The sequence below is a fragment of the Mobula hypostoma genome, chromosome X1, assembly GCF_963921235.1.
Source record: "Mobula hypostoma chromosome X1, sMobHyp1.1, whole genome shotgun sequence".
NCBI classification, from domain to species: Eukaryota; Metazoa; Chordata; class Chondrichthyes; order Myliobatiformes; family Myliobatidae; genus Mobula; species Mobula hypostoma.
The window spans coordinates 46,212,816-46,230,911 of NC_086128.1; the positions used below are offsets into that span (position 1 = coordinate 46,212,816).

At 40.5% G+C, this 18,096-nt stretch overlaps 1 protein-coding gene across 5 annotated transcripts in view; it reads right to left on the reverse strand.

Annotated features, from left to right (window-relative positions):
- kat7b (K(lysine) acetyltransferase 7b) overlaps positions 1-15,379 on the reverse strand; it is an 85,690-nt gene extending 70,311 nt beyond the window's left edge. Inside the window, exons 1-2 of one of the 5 annotated variants that reach the window (XM_063037581.1) lie at positions 15,147-15,247; positions 223-286 (exon numbers count right to left, since the gene is read on the reverse strand). In XM_063037581.1, the coding sequence (XP_062893651.1) occupies positions 223-246 (24 nt within the window). In that variant the 5' untranslated portion in view covers positions 247-286; positions 15,147-15,247. Of the gene's footprint in view, positions 1-222; positions 287-14,562; positions 14,740-14,991; positions 15,056-15,146 lie in introns of those variants that run through there. The other 4 variants (XM_063037582.1, XM_063037583.1, XM_063037586.1 and 1 more) reach the window with 4 other exon arrangements.
- Between the last annotated feature and the right edge of the window lie 2,717 nt (positions 15,380-18,096).

Here is an 18,096-nt window from a genome sequence, read left to right on the forward strand (position 1 = left end):
TTCAAACAGACTGGCACAATCCTAATCAAAAGTAGACACTTGATATTTCTGGTGTTTATTTTACTCCAACAATTTAAGAGTAAGCATCATTAAGTAATTTTAGTAATAGTTCTGTTTCCAAATTACTACTTCAAAAAATATGAAATTTAATTCCTTTATTGCTGCATTTTTAACCCTGCTTCCCCCTTCCCCAAACACATAGATAGACACAATTGTCCATACCTGCCTCCTTCGATCACTGTCCATTTACTCACTAGGCTTCCACTTCACCTTGTTAGGATGCTTCCTGAGGGAACACAATCGGCATGGTATGACTGCAACAGTGAAAACATGCCCCATACATGGTTCCTAGCTCTACATGAACATATAAACTAGAGGAGCAGATATAGGGTTATTTGATCACAGTGATGATGAAAACAGCATGAGGGAAAACTACTGGGCATATTTTAACATACAAATAAAGACTGTTAGATATTTCCATTCCCAGAACATAAGAGAACTTTGGAACAGGCTCAAGATTTATGTAGAAACAGTATTTCATCAAATTCCATCAAGCAAGCACTGAATCTAGCTCTGACTGAAACAGAGATCATGTCACACAAAAGATAGGTACTGCAATTCATTTTCAGGATGAGAGCAATTGCCAGAAGCAATTTTACTTTCATAAGTCCACATTATCTCTGCCCAAATATTTTTGCAGTTTTCTTAAGTCATTTACAGGAAATGGACATCAGTCGCCACTTACTGCTCTTTCTTAAGTGTCCTTTTACCATATTGCTAAGATTCCATTATTAATGCAAAAAAAAATCACACACTAAAACTAAATAAGAGATTTGCCAGTTAAGGCTCTCAAGCTATTTACATGATGTACAGTCCCAACTAGCTCTATTACTAAGGAAACTGTTGTGAACACAGGTAAATAAGCATAATAAGTAAAATTGCAACTGTTTTGAAGTTTCAGGATTGGAAAAGTTTAAAGCAAAATGTTCATCACCATTAGTAGAAGACACAAATCATGTAATTAAAATAAACTTCATGCTGGGAGGACCAGAGAGCATTTAGATAATGCACAAATTGGGGGCAGGGGGTGGGAAATCAGACAGGAGAAATGTCAGAAGTAAATCAAAAATGTACACTGGAACTTTAAAGTTGATACCCCCCCCAAAGGCGACAAATGGCACTAACGAGTCAATTAGTTTGTGAATAGTAGAAATGAAGGATCACAGACAAATGGAAAATTCCAGCAACCAGCTAATAATAGCAGTGATCTAAATTCCAGCAGCAAGTGCAAAAACAGTAAGATGAATGTTGCTGAGTTAAGATGTGAAACTATTTTCAATGAGAAGGAAGATTTGCTTCAAGTAAGTTGATATTCTCCCTTTATGGAACTATTAAACACACAAGGTAAAAACAGATATCCAGGATCATGCTATGATTAGCAAAAATTTAGAAGCAAAGAAAGCAGGAAAAATAGTATCAACAGTCATTAAAGTAAAAAGATGTAAGAGCATTCTCAGATGAATACTGCAACTTCACACAAGGATGACTGAGCAAAAAGATGCAAGAAAAAAAGGTCAGGACTATCCCAAAAGCAATAAGATGGAAACAACTACCCTTTGAATAGTCCATACGGAAATAATGGCATTGCTATCATGACAGATGTATGTTCTTAAAGGAATAACTAAACATAAAATACCACGGATAACTGCTAAACAAAAACATGCAAGGCAGCAATTGTGATAAATAGTGATAAACACTGCAGAGGCATCAGTGTACTGAACAGGCTTGTTTGGTGCCCAAGTTCACCAAGGATTACAATGCGGGTTTCACTATTGTCGCATCACTTACTATGTAAAAAGGATGGAACCAGGAAACAGAATACAACTTTGTAACAATTTACTAGTGGTCCTCAAACTGGATTCAACAGGCTTTTACAGATATATGGTACAGTTTACAACAAACTTATAACAAAATCTGGGTATACAACTTAAACAAAATTATCAGAATACGAAATTGCTGGCAAATACTGAATTTACTGCCCATCTCAAATTGCCCATGAGAAGATGGTGGAGAGCTGTCTTCTTGACATTCAACAGACCTTCTGGGTAAAGTATCCCTTCAGTGCATTTCAGAATTGTGACCCCACAATGATCAAGGACCAGAGATATATTCCCAAGTCAGGATGGTATGTGATTTGGAAAGAAACCCGCAGCACCTGTTACCCTCATCTTTCTAGTTGGCAGAGGTTGGTAATTTAGTTTATTAATGTCTCACGTACCAAAGTGCAGTGAAAGACTTGTCTTGCATACCATGCATACAGATCAATTCATTACAACAATACAGGGTAAAACAATAACAGTGCAGAATAAAGTGTTAGTTACAAGTGCAGCACAAATAAACCATAAAGTGCAGGGTCAAAGCAAAGTAGATTGAGGTCAAGAATCGATTTTATTGCACTAGGAAACCATTCAATAATCTTGTAACAACAAAACAGAAGCTGTCCTTGAGCCTGGTACAAGCCTGGAAGGAACTGCTGGAGTACCAGGTGGGCAACTGCAGTCTTTTTTTTAAATTGTGATAGTTCATAATATTGCCATGGTACTCCAGATCCAGAGAAATGAATGCTTTGGGTGGTTGATGGGAATGCAAATCGAACAAGTTTTCTCCAAAATGGCAGTTTCTGAACAGTTATTAGTGCTGCACTCTTCCACGCATTTGGAGAATACTCCATCAGACTGCTGACTTGTGCGTTGTCAATGAGGGAGACTGAGGAGTCAAGACATGGATCACTCACTCCTGGATACCCAACTTCTCGCCTCCTCATAGTAACTGGCTGTTTTAGTGAATTTACTGATCAATAGACACTCCCAGGCAACTTTTGGAGGATTTGAATATTGAGAAAATGTGGCTGAGCAGATACTCCCCCTTTTTCATTCAAATTTTCAGCAAGCCTTCCCACTTCAGCTTCATTATGGAGGCAAAACATTAATGAAGAACTGAAGACACCTAGCCTAAGCTCACTACCCTAAGGAGTCCTTGCAGTTTTGTCCCAAGATCAAGAGATTCTGCAGATGTTGGAAATCCAGCAACACACACAAAATTCTGGAGGAGCTCAACAGGTCATGGAATTGAATAAACAGTCAAAGTTTCGGGCCGAGACCCTTCATTAGGCAAAAGTAAGCTTGCCAATTGCTAATGATATAATCAAATGTACATGCTTGCCAAGGTGAACAGAATCTAGAAATTCTCAGACCAATTTCCTGATGGGCAGGAATTCCTCAGGAAATGGATACTGCTACATTAAAATGCATGCACTAAATAAATTGCATGTTTAATTGCATGTACATTAAATGTCCAGTTTCTGGGCTGTTTGAAGCTTTCAAAAACCCACTTAAACAAGGTACAAGTTCTCAAATTCAAAATAGAGCACAAATACTTCAAATTTCATGAATCCAGTTCAGTAATGAGAAAGTGGTTATGCATTTTTAAATTAACATTTTCAATTATTTAAAATTGGGTTAACAGTGAGGAGAAACTGATAAAAAATACTTTGTTTAAATCATTATTGATTACTCACCCGCAATTTTAATAAAAAATTTAAGTGTAAATACATCACAGAATTCAGTCAAGATTTTTACAAATTACAGTACATTTTGAAATACTGTCCAATGAAACTGTTTCAAAATGGGTTGATAGGTAGCTTGAGAAAAAGAAACTCACTAACTAAACAGTTGCAATTTGTAGCACAATGTGGCCAAATCACACAAACTACCCAAGGTAGAAATTCTTAGCCAACGTAAACTACAAAGAGGAATCAGCTAACTAGAACTGCAGATCAGAAGGAATTATGCTCAACATAAACACAAGATATTCTGCTAATGCAGGAAACCAGTAATGCACACAGTGTGCTGGAGGAACTGATTAAGGACCTCAGCCCAAACCGTCAAAAGTTTATTTCCCTCCGTAGATAACTGTCTGACTTGCTAAGTTCCTTCCAGCATTTTGCGAGTCAAACCGTGCTCAAAAGGTCTACTACATAGGGAGTACAACATGGGTAAATACAAGGTCATCCACTTTGGAAGAAAAACAGAAGATCAGATTATTTAAACAGTGAAAGATTGCAACATGCTGTTAAGCAGAGGGACTTGGGAGTGCTGTTGCACAAATCTCAAAAAGTTGATTTGCAGTGCAACAGGTTATCAAGAAGGCAAATAGGATTGTGGAAATGTACTTTACTTGCAGTAACAAAATGGCATTTTTGTCCATAACAAAATGTACCAGAGGACTTTGCTAATAGTGTTTGTGCAACATTATGCTGCTGGAGCTCAAGTCCTTGACAAACTGCAGACCAGCAGATGCATTACTGGAAGAATGCCAAATACACTGATTAAGTAGAAGGACAGAATACACCCTTTCCTTAAACTGAGGCACTGGTTGCTACACTTAAGTATAAAGGAATTACTATGCTGTTTGTTTTGTTTTTAGGCTATCACCAGCGGTGATGGTCTCCCCTTGCTGCAAGTAAAATAAACACATTTATGATTGATTCACTCCAAGTTCATTGTTGCTTGTTATAGGCCATAGTAAAAAAGGTACTCGACAGAACTTGGGAGGTTCCACTGAGATCATGTGTTTAGGTTTCAGGAGCTGACTAAGGGGGATTCTAGTGACTGCTTGCTCCCAGGGAAACTCTGGCAGAGGAACAATCACCAAAAAGCAAGATTACTGTTTGGCCTTTCCAGGCAGATAGCAAATATGAGTTGTGCCCCCTCTCCCATTCTATACAAAGTTCAAAGTAAATTTTATTTTCAAACCATATATAGGTCACCATATACAACCCTGAGATTCATTTTCTTGAGCACATACTCAGTAAATATATAGAATAGCAACTATACAGGATCAATGAAAGATCAACCACAGTACAGAAGACAACAAACTGAGCAAATGCAAATATAAAGAGCAATAGATAACAAGAACGAGAGATAATGAGATAGAGTTCTTGAAACTGAGATCATAGGTTGTGGGAACATTTCAATGATGGGGCGAGTGAAGTTGAGTGTAGTTATTCCCTCTGGTTTAAGAGCCTGATGGTTGAAGAATAGTAACTGCTCTTGAACCTTATGTGTGAGTCCTGAGACTCTTGTACCTTCTACCTGATGGCAGCAGTGAGAAGACAGCATGAGCTGGGTGGTGGGGATCTGTGATGATGAATGCTGCTTTCCTATGACAGTGTTTCATGCAGATACGCCCAATGGTGGGGAGGGCTTTACCCATGAAATGTACTGGGCCAAATCCACTACTTTTCATAGAATTTTCTGTTCAAAAGGCAGTAGTGTTTCCATAACAGGCAGTGATGCAGCCAGTAAATATTCTCTCCATTACACATTTATAGAAGTTTGTTAAAGTTTTAGATGTGATGCTGAATCTCCGCTGACTCCTGAGAAAGTAGAGGCGCTGCCGTGCTTTCTTCACAATTGTACTTATGCGTTGGGTCCAGGACAGGTCCTCTGAGATTTAAACCCTCTCCACCTCTGATCCTTCGATGAGGACTGGCTCACGTCTGGTTTCCCTCTTCTGAAGTCTATAATCAGTTCCTTGGTCGTATTGACATTGGTGTCACAACAACAGCCTCTCACTCACTCAGCCAGATTTGCAAACTCCCTCCTATATGCTGATTCATCACCTTTGATTCAGCCAACAACTGCGATGTCATCAGCAAACTTGAATATGACACAGTCATCAGTGTAAAGCGAGTAGAGCAGGGAACTAAGCACACAAGCCTTGTGGTGCACCTGTGTTGATAGAGATCACAGGGGAGATGTTGTTGCCAATCAGAACTGACTGGGGTCTGCAAGTGAGGAAATCCAGGATCCATTGCAGGAGGTATTAAAGCCAAGGTCTTGGAGTTAATTAATTAGTTTTGAGGGCAAGTTGTGCTGTCTATTGAGCGTATCAGTTTCTCCTCTCCGCAATTCCAATGCTTTTGGCACAGTGAACAGAAATATATGGGTATCAATGATTAGATTTGACTGGTAAGAGCATTAGGGACACACCAAATAAAATCTAGCATCAGGGACACACTAGTAAGGATAATATTTGTGTAAATGGAATAGGTGGATAGTCTACTAATGTCCTAAAATCAGGTCCAGTGCAGGTTAGAATAGGGGATCAGGATTTATGTTATAATTTTTTTTACTTTCTCTGGACATGCCTGTAAACTTACGTAGAAGAGATTTATTGTGTAAAATACAAACTACTATTACCTACACCAGCCGTCCCCAGCCACCAGGCTGAAAGCATGTGCTACCGGGCCGTGAGGAAACGATATGAGTCAGCTGCACCTTTCTTCATTCCCTGTCACGCACTGTTGAACTTGAACATAGGGTTACCAACTGTCCCGTATTTGCCGGGACGTCCCGTAATATTGGGCTAAATTGGTTTGTCCCATATTTCCCCCGCTAAGGTAGAGCATTCCTATGAAACCTTTAGTGCTGAAATGGCATGAAGCGAAGAAGTAAGTACCATTAATTTATATGGGAAAAATTTTTTGAGCGTTCCCAGACCCAAAAAATAACCTACCAACTCATACCAAATAACACATAAAACCAAAAATAATGCTAACATATAGTAAAAGCAGGAATGATATGATAAATACACAGCCTATATAAAGTAGAAATAATGTATGTACAGTGTAATCGGGAAGATGAAGGCAAAACCAATTTGTGGGAGAAAAAAAATCGGCACAAACACGCATGCGCACACAGGTGCCCACGCAAGGCTTCATGGTCATTGTAATCTTTTCTGGGATAAAGCGTCACGGGATTTGACTGCTACTTTTGTCCCTTATTTGGGAGTGAGAAAGTTGGCAACCCTAACTGTAAAATACATATTGAGGTGAGTTTAACCCTACTTGACCACCACCCCCGCCCCCCCACCGCCCGGTCCGCAAGAATATTGTCAATATTAAACTGGTCCGCTGTGCAAAAAAGGTTGGGGACCCCTGACCTACACTACTGAGGGACTTAATGTGTGTATACCAGAGAGCTATTGTGGATTATTCCACTTCCGGAGTAGTCAACCTAATTTGCATAAATGGCAGGTTTCTCACTACCCACTTATCAAAGAGTCTGAAATTTTTTTTATGAGAGTGCCTTGAAAGCGTCCAGAGATTTTGCTAGATTCTGTTCAGACCTGCAACTTAGTGACACTGTTATCTTCACAGTATGGGTTATTATGACTCGGCTGGAAATGACCATTTTATACACCAGAAATTAGACCTTTATATTGATAAGGAAATTGGTCTTCATATTCTTGAAATATGCATGGGCAATTCCAGTATTGCAGCAGCAAAGCAACTCCCCCACAAGGTTCAGCTGACAATACAAAATTGAGAGAACAGGGAACCGCACCTAACATTAGCAGTTTCTAGAGGTAAGGCAGCAAAGGACCTTGGGCCAGTGGTCAAAGGTCTGCAAGGACTGCCATAAGAGACCTGGAGAAAAAAAAAGGGGCTGTAACCAAAATGATGGCTTTTGGTACCACCCAGATGGACGGCCTGTGGCTCCTTCAGAATTGTCACCATGGATTGCCTGCTGTGTTCACAAGTTCACACATGCAAGAGGGGATTGACGTCATACAAATCAGACATGGTATGTCCCTAGTTTATCACAGACCGTAAATCAAGTTTGTGAACAATGTATGACATGGATTTTACAGAATCCAGGGAAACTAGTGAAGATGCAAGGATCTCACCACCCTCTGATAAACCTTTCATGCTTTTACAGATGGATTTTATAGAATTACCTCCATGTGAAGGATATACAGTGCCTATAAAAAATATTCACCCCCCCCCCACCCTAGGAAGTTTTGTTTTACAACATTGAATCACAGTGGATTTAATTTGGCTCTTTTGACACTGATCAACAGAAAAAGACTCTTTCATGTCAAGGTGAAAACAGATCTCTACAAAGTGATCTAAATTAATTACAAATACAAAACACAAAATAATTGATTGCACAAGTATTCACCCCCTTTTGAAAATAACACCAAATCATCACTGGTGCAGCCAATCGGTTTTAGAAGTCACATAATTAGTTAAATGGAGATCTGTTTTTGGAGTGCATTCAAGGTGTTTCAATTGATTGTAGTAAAAATATACCTGTACCTGGAAGGTCCAACTACTGGTGAGTCAGTATCCTGGCAAAAACTACATCATGAAGACAAAAGAACACTCCAAGCAACTTCACAAAAAAAGTTATTGGAAAGCAAGTCAAGAGGTGGATACAAGAAAATTTCCGAACCACTGAATTACCTGTACTTGGAGTACAGGTAAGTCAATCATCAAGAAATGGAAAGAATATGGCACAGCTCTAAATGGACAAGCAGGTAATCCTCAAAAATTGAGTGACCATGCAAGAAGGGGACAAGTAAGGGAGGTCACCAAGAGACCTATGACAACTCTGGAAGAGTTACAAGCTTCAGTGACTGAGATGAGAGAGATGGTGCACACAACAACTGTTGTCCGGGTGCTTCACCAGTCGCAACTTTATGAGAAAGTGGCAAAGAAAAAACCACTGTTGAAAAAAACTCGCACGAAATCTCGGCTAGAGTTTGCCAGAAGACATGTAGGAGACTCTGAAGTCAGCTGGAAGAATGTTCTATAGTCCGATAAAACCAAAATTGAGCTTTCTGGCCATCAGACTAAATGCTATGTTTGGTGTAAGCCAAACGCCACACATTAAAAAACACACCATCCCTACTGTGAAGCATGCTGTGGGAATGCTTCGCTGCAGCAGGCCCTGGAAGGCTTGTGAAGGTAGAGGATAAAATACAGGGAAATCCTGGAGGAAAACCTGATATAGTCTGCAAGAGAACTACAACTTGGAAGATTTGTTGTCCAGCAAGACAATGACCCCAAACATGAAGCCAAAGCTACACAGAAACAAGGCCAAGTCAGAATCTGGATCTCAATCCAATTTGAGAATTTGTGGCTGGACTTGAAAAGGGCTGTTCACTCATGATCCCCATGCAATCTTACAGAGCTTGAGCAGTTTTGTAAAATTGCATTGCCCAGATCTGCAAAGCTGATAGAATTATCCACACAGACTCAAGGTTGTAATTGCTGCGAAGAGTATATCTACCAAATACTGACTTGAAGGGGGTGAATACTTATGTAATCAATTATTTTGTGTTTTGCATTTGTTGAGATGTTTTCACTTTCTCCGTTGATCAGTGTCAAAAACCCAAATTAAATTCACCGTGATTCAACGTTGTAAAAGAATAAAACATGATATGTATTGCACATTATTGCATTATTGATTTTTTCCATGATGGGTTGAAGTATTTCCTTGTAGAAAGAATGACGCAGTTATAGTAGCTAAATGTACATTTAAGGAAGTCATCCCGAAAATTCAGCATCCCTTGGAAATTGTCTAAGTGACTACAGTACCCACTTTACTGAGAAGGTAATAAAAGCCTTACTAATAGACCAACTTTTCCATTGTAGCCACCATCCTCAGTCATCAGGCTTAGTAGAAAGAATGAATAGAACCACCAAAAACAAGGAAACTGGATTGAGATGAAAACAGATCCTACCTTTGCTCCCTATGACAATTAGGCCCAGAGCCAATAGAACTGCTGGATTGTCCCCATACAAAATCATAATGGGGCAGCCATTGTGCCTACCATTTGATTCACCACTGGGAATTAAGCAAATGGGCATACATAATTTGAATGAAAGCATGCTGGTCTATTGTGTATCTTTGATAAAATGTATTACCAAGTATCATCAACAAGTGAAGGAAGCACAACACATGATGGAAGACACTACGTGTCACGACAGAGAGCCTGGAGGTTATGTGGTTGTCCAGACACTTAAGAGGAAAAATTGTTTGCAACCTTGGTTTGAAACACCACTCCAAGTACCGTTGGTGACTAATACAGCTATCAAGGTCAGAGAGAAAGCATTGTGGATATGCACCTCGCACTGTAAAAAGATTTCTGAGCCAATAAAAATGCATGACACCTCAACAACCACACTGATCGTCCTGCTCATACTGGCAATGCTGGAACTAACGGATGCGCTGGCATATATAAAGTGCCCCTGCGCGATTGGTGCAAACAAGTAGTATGGGGAAGGGCTGCTGTTACCTTGCCTATGTAGTGCCCCACATGCGACGCTTGGCATCACGACCTCATCACCTTCTGGTCCAGCAGTATCAGAGGTCCATATCAGATGCCAAGAGATTCTGGATGATAGTCTTCGCTGGAATATGGGACCACTAGACTGTCCTGGGAACCGATTAATATGGCAAGGGCTTTGGAGAAAATAGCAAATGAGATTCCTATGCCCTTGATCAAACCCAACAAGCATTAACCAAGTTTTTGGCAGAACTGGGGGCTGTTCATACAGTTGCATTACAGAACAGAACGGCTTTGGATTTTATTCCATTGGGAAAAGGGGACAGTTGTGCCCTGACCAGGCAAGAATGCTGTACTTGCATATTTGACAAATCAGAAAATGTAACTAATTTGGCAAACCACATTTGAGAAGCTACCAAAGAGATTAAATAGGGGATCAGTATCACAACTATTACACTCTGGGACACTGGGAGGATGGTGGACAACTATTCTGCATTATATAACAATGGCTGTTATTCTTTTACAATTTTTTTGTGAAGTAACAGGACAAAGAAAAGAAAGGGGTGGGTACTCGTTGAGCTGGACGGATGCAAATGGGATTTTGGGTTGGGATTTGAAACTGCATCACTGTATTATATAAACACATATGCATATTTCAATTACTGTATTTGGTGAAATGTAATGTTGTCATAAAACAAAGTGTTGTCACCAAAAGGATGGAATGTGGAAATGTACTTTACTTGCAGTAACAAAATGGCATTTTATCTGTAACAAAATGGAACCTGTATTGCACCAGTACTATGCTAATAGTGTTAGTGTAACATTAATCCAATGGAACCAAGTCCTTGACAAACTGCAGACCAGCAGATGCATTACTGGAAGTATGCCAAATACATTGATTAAGCAGAAGGACAAAATGCACCCTTTCCTTGAACTGAGGCGTGGGTAGCTGCACTAATGTATAAAGGAGTTACTATGCTGTCTGTTTTTTTAGGAGGCTATCACCGGCGCTTGGGCAATGACAGTCTCCCCTTGCTGCAAGTAAAATAATTGGGCTTATGATTGATCCACTCTAAACTCAGTGTTGTTCGTTAAAAGACGCTGCCAAAAGGTTCTCAACAGAATGTTGGTCTTCATTGCCAAAGGAATTGAATTTACGAGCAGGGAGGTTGTGATGCTGCTGTACAGGGTACTAGTGAGGCTACACCTGGGTATTGTGTGTAGTTCTGGTCTCCTTACTTGTGAAAAGATATACTGGCTTGGAGGTGACGCAAAAAGGTCAACAGGTTGATTTTGGAGATGAGAGGGTTAGCCTATGAGGAGAAAATGAAGTGCGTCACTTGGAGCTATACTTGCTGGAATTTTTAAAAAATTACCTGGGGAGGGAAGCATTGGGGGAGAAAATCTTATAGGAACATAAAATCAAGAAAGGGATAAATAAGATGTAGAAATTGTTTCAACTGGTACATGAGACTAGTACTAGCGGAAATAGCCTCGAGATTCTGGGGAACAGATTTAGGACAGAAATACAGAAAAACGATTCTCTGCACCTCCCCCCTCCCTAAAGAAATATGAAACTGTGGAATTCTCTGGCAGAGAGGCTGAAGACACAGTTAAGACAGATTTTTGCATAGCAGGGGAATTAAGGGAACAAGGCAGGTCAGATGAAGCTGAGTCAACAGCCAGATTAGCCATGATCCTTTTGAATGGCAGAGTAAGCTTGACAGACCGGATGGCCTACTCCTGCTCCTATTTCTTATGTTCTTGTGCATCACTCTTGAAGTTGGTGTTTGAATGCAGTTATCAAAGCACACATTCAAATTCAAAAAGCAAAAAGGGTGCTGAGACATGATACATGTATACAAGGCCAGGTGAAACAACTAAAATCACTGAATCATTTTAGAACTTCTCTGTCAAGGCTTACATTTCCATAAACATTCGCTCATCCACAAAACTGCCAACCCCATGGCCGTGGCTCACTAAATCTTTACAAACTTACACACATGCATCAACATCTTAAACATCAACTTACTAGCTTAAATATCTTCACAGCATTGCCGTAACCCCAATTTAAGGTTTCCTGGCCTTGACCTTCCTATTCAACCTTCCTATTTTCATCCCACCATTGGCATGCATCTTTCACTTAGCCACATGCTCTGAAGTTCAAACTAAAACTTATTTCCCTCCCTTTTTTTGAATTAAAGTCCACCATTGTGTTCCTGTCTTTGCATCTGACTCTGTCAGATGACATCTAAGTGACTTGCTGCTGTAAAACACAATGAACAATAGCAAGTTGTTGAAAATGAAAGGAGGAAACAAGTACTGGTCAAATCCCAAAAATATTAGAAAGATAACAAATGATTTATATTAGCTAGCCTTAAGGTAATGATTCAAATTAAAGTGCAAGGATAGGTCAGGTTTAAAAATGACTCAACCCTGAAATCAAGATTTATTTTACTGGGGGAAATTATATATAGTTGTCATATGGAGGTAGAATTTAAGGGAAAAAAAACATCTAAGAATACCTTTCTGATAAAATTTCTACATTCATTTCCAATCATCTTACTCTACTATACTGTACAAAGGAACACTAGAATGAGATAGTAGACAGCACTCGGGCAAGAGAAAAATCAAGAATGAGGACTGGTAATGAATTATAAACTTAAGTACATAATTTTGTTAAAGAGTGTGGGGTGGAAACCTGACTTCAGGCTGACTAATTACATATTCTTTACTTAAGGGAACTGGCATTACAGGGAGCAATCAGCTTAGCACTTTCTTTTCCATTAATCAGTTTGATGTCTGGTAAATACTATGTAAATTACACTGTTTCTGAGTTTTGAAAGATATTGAGAAAAAGAAAGAGAAAAAAATGTTCCTAACTTTAAAAGCATCCCCTTATAGCTTAAGATTGTAAAATTACCTTGTCAAAATGCCTTTCAACAACATATCCTCTGACTTGCAAGAGCTTCAGAAATATCAACCTGTTTCAGTTTAAGCAATGTCTGTTCTTGTTTTTAAACACATTAGAGTTTTGGGCTGAATCACTGGGAACTTTCACAATGTTGTTTGCAGTAAAAAGTGTTACTCCATAAACAGAGTGAAAGCATCTCAGTTGTAACCATATTCTTCTCCCAATCACCCACGTAATTTAAGTTCAGCCACTAAACTTTTACAGATCAGATTACCTAACTCACAACCTTGGAAATAAAATCAAGTTTTAGATCCATTCTGAAACAAGTAGCACCAAGAAATCCTAAGATCTGCTGTATTATCCTTCAACAAAATTTAAAGCCATGACAACTTAAATCACACAGCAAACAGTAATACATTCCAAGCTAAAAAAAAATCACATCCAAGTTCATAAATCCAGAATCAGTCAAAGTTACAACACACAAATGACATGTGCACAGAAGATGGATTCCAAACCAATGCCAATGGTAACCATTTACTAATCAGAGAATGGCAGCAGTCTGGAAACCATACTCAAGAGACTGGCAGAAGTAGAAACCTTCAAAACTCTTTACTTTTTAAAACAGTTCTTAGATGTATTGTTGAAAAGCCCCAACAAACAGGGCTACGAACCTGATGCTAGAAAGTGAGAAGAAATTGTGCAGTTTTTCTTTGTTAAATACTTTTGATTCCATGAAACTATGGCTAATTCCTTTTTCAAAGCACACTAAACACCTGGAAAACCAAGCTCCTTCACTAATCAACCCTTAATGTCTATGAAGTGACACATGATCTCATATTCTTTGGTCCACCTCTCAGTGAGCATACACATTGAGGAAAGAATTGATTCCTCCATCACCTTTGGCTATCAACAGAAGAGTGCACAAAGATCAAGACCTCAAAGCCATCTCCAGTTTCCCACCCTTACACACAGTTCAAAGAATATGAAAAACTCACAAAGAACACCATGAACAATACTGCTACAAATTATTTCATAGATGAAGCATAATCAAGATTGCTCAGGGCAAAACTGTAATAAAAAATGTTTGATGCCAAAGATGAGAAGCAAATGCAAAGTCTGCAAGAAAAATCAGTGGAGGATAATTGTCCAGAATTTATTTTGCTCATCTGCTTTATGTTATCTAGAACTCCATCTATTAAGTGGGACAGGGTATATGCAGAATGTGCAACCAAAGGGCTTTTAAACCTACAATGCCTTCCATGATGTGCGAACAAGAGAAGGAATGCTACACAAAAGAACGCTAAAATTAGTAGCAGAAATGTATCCACTGATTGCCTATGTATAACTGTATTGAATTAAACATCGGATAACAATGACATTAAAAGGTAAATCACATCAAAACTTCACGGTAACAAAGAGACTAATCAACTTGTATCAAAAAGAAAGTTCAATGTATCAAATGTTAAAATAACTCGAAACCTGGATCCTTGTTTTAAACTGCAAATTACCAGATGTCCGTCGCTGACAGCCTTGCTCCAAGGTTATGAGCTCATATTGACTATATACACCAACCGCAACACGTCAACTGCTCGCAACAAAATCACGCATTATAACGCAATGCTTTGCGTTGCTCAGATTTTCGAGCTGCTTCGTGCACCGCTCAGGCCGCCCCAGCCCCCACTGCTCAGCAGCTACCACTTTTTTTTTGCACGAACCGCTTTCATTCCATCAAAGCCCGAGGACGGAACAAATAAACTCCCCCAAACCAATCAGGTGGCGAATTCCGCGCTGAGCGACAGCTATCCCACTAATCGGAAGAGAGAAAGGGCGGGATTGACGGCAGCAGCATATTCGCGGGCTCAGGACGCAAAGGCAGCGCTTTTTGGTGCTTTCCGTAGGCCTAGAGGCTGCGAGGCCCAGGGACCCTACTTTCCTACCGGCGGTTGGGCAGCGCGGCGAAAGCACCGAGGGTTCCGCAAATCGATAATGCACCAAGCCGAGGATGGGTGCGAAAACGCAGCGCTCAGGACGGCTGGGGTGCCCATCGGCCGGGCGGTGGTGTGTGGGACGCGGTGGCCTACGCGACGCCCACCTTCCTGCGCGGCATCCTCCACTGCCGCTTCCACTCGCACACTTGGCCACCGCTCACGCCGTTGACCGTTGTTGTTTTCTACCACTTCCGGCACACAAGCGGAAACCAACCACCCCGAAATTCCGGGTGATGTAGATTCAGTTTTTGCCCGGAGCATTTGGTTCCTATTTCACAATCAGGTGACGGAAAAATGGCCTGAGTCTATTGCAGAAATCTAAATCAAAAATTAAAATGTATTTTCACTTAGTATGCCCATACGTTGTAATCTATTATATATTAAAGGAGCAAGTTTGAATCCTGCAGTGGAGAATGTTGTTCTTCTGCTGGTAAACAACAGGAATTCTGCAGATGCTGGAAATTCAAGCAACATACATCAAAGTTGCTGGTGAACGCAGCAGGCCAGGCAGCATCTATAGGAAGAGGCGCAGTCGACGTTTCAGGCCGAGACCCTTCGTCAGGACTTAACTCTTCCTTCAGTCCTTCAGTTAGTCGTGATGAAGGGTCTCAGCCTGAAACGTCGACTGCGCCTCTTCCTGTAGATGCTGCTTGGCCTGCTGCGTTCACCAGCAACTTTGATGTATGTTGGTTCTTCTGCTGGTTTTGCTTTTGATCATGACATTCCAATTTGCAAATTAGTCACTTGTTTTTACTGTTTGACCATATTAATAATGCGTCACTTATTAAGTCACAACCATTTATTTTAATTAGAATTTATTTAATATTAGAATAAAAGCTATATTATACAAAGTGTGCAGGGGACCATAGAACATACAAATCTACAGCACATTACAGGCTTTTCAGCCCACAATGTTGCACCAACCACATAACCTGCTCTAGAAACTGCCTGGAATTTACGTACTACATAACCCTCTATTTCTCTAAGCTCCATGTACCTATCTTCGAGTCTCTTAAAAGACCCTGCCTCCACCACCTTCGCTGGCAATGCATTCCACACACCTACCACTCTCAGTCACATAGAGGAGGGGTCCCAGAACGGAGCCCTGCGGAACAACACTGGTCACTGTCCTCCATGCAGAATATGACCCATCTACAACCACTCTTTGCCTTCTGTGGGCAAGCCAATTCTGGATCCACAAAGCAAGGTCTCCTTGGATCCCACGCCTCCTTACTTTCTGAATGAGGTTTGTATGGGGGACCTTATCAAATGCCTTACTGAAATCCATATACACTACATCCACTGTTCTACCTTCATCAATGTGTTTTGTTACATCCTCAAAGGATTCAATCAGGCTTGAAAGGCATAACCTGCCCTTGACAAAGTCATGCTGACTACCCCTAATCAGATTATGTCTCTCCAAATGCTCATAAATCCTGCCTCTCAGGATCTTCTCCAACAATTTGCCTACCACTGAAGTAAGACTCACTGGTCGATAATTTCCTGGGTTATCTCTACTCCCTTTCTCGAGCAAGGGAACAGCACTTGCAACCTTCCAATCCTGCGGTACTTCTTCCATCCCTATTGATGATGCAAAGATCATCACCAGAGGCTCAGCAATCTCCTCACTCGCTTCCCACTGTAGCATAGGGTATATTTCATCTGGTCCCGGTGACTTATCTAACTTAATGCTTTTCAAAAGCTCCAGTACATCCTCTTTCTTAATGTATTTACATTCAAGCATTTCAGTCCACTGTAAGTCATTCCACAATTGCCAAGATTCTTTTCCCTGGTAAATACTGAAGCAAAGTATTCATTAAGTATCTTTGCTACCTCCTCCGGTTCCGTGCACATGTTTCCAATGTCACACCTGATTGGTCCTCTTCTCACACGACTCTTCCTCTTGCTCTTCACATACTTGTAGAATGCCTTGAGGTTTTCCTTAATCCTGCTTGCAAAGGCCTTCTCATGGCCCCTTCTGGCTCTTCTAATTTCTTTCTTAAACTCCTTCCTGGCAACTTTGTAATTTTCTAGAGCTCTAACAGTACCTAGTCCCTTAAACTTTTAAGCAACATACATCAAAGTTGCTGGTGAACGCAGCAGGCCAAGCAGCATCTATAGGAAAAGTGTGGTCGAAAAGTTGAAGAGCCGAAGAAATTACAGATGGGGAGCAGTGAGAGATGGTTTCACTGAACTCCCGTCGAAGACAGGATCTAAACTTCTTCGGTGTAGGCATCACTGGAAGAGGCTTCGCAGTAGTGAATTTAAACGCAAACAACAGGAACTCTGCAGATGCTGGAAATTCAAGCAACATACATCAAAGTTGCTGGTGAACGCAGCAGGCCAAGCAGCATCTATAGGAAAAGTGTGGTCGAAAAGTTGAAGAGCCGAAGAAATTACAGAAATTACTTTTCCTATAGATGCTGCTTGGCCTGCTGCGTTCACCAGCAACTTTGATGTATGTTGCTTGAATTTCCAGCATCTGCAGAATTCCTGTTGTTTGCCCTTAAACTTTTAGTAAGCTTTTCTTCTTAACTAGATTTTCTACATGCTTTGTACACCATGGTTCTTTTACCCTACCATCCTTTCCCTGCCTCAATGGAACATACCTATGCAGAACGCCATGCAAGTGTTCCCTGAAGATTTGCCACATTTCTGCTGTGCATTTCCCAGAGAAAATCTGTCCCCAATTCATGCTCCCAAGGTTCCGCCTACCCCAGTTAAATGTTTTCCCAAATTTTCTGCTCCTATCCCTCTCCAGTGCTATGGTAAAGGAGATCGAGTTGTGATCACTACCCCCAAAATGCTCTCCCATCGAGAGTTCTAACAACCGACCAGGTTAATTTCCCAACACCAGATCAAGTACCGCCTCTCCTCTAGTTGGCTTACCTACATATTGCATCAGGAAACCTTTCTGAGCACACCTAATGAACCCTACCCCATCCAAACCCCTAGCTTTAAGGAACTGCCAGTCAATATTAGGAAAGTTAAAAATCATCCATCAGAACAACCCTTTTATTATTGCACTGTTCCAGAATCTGCCTCCTAGCTGTT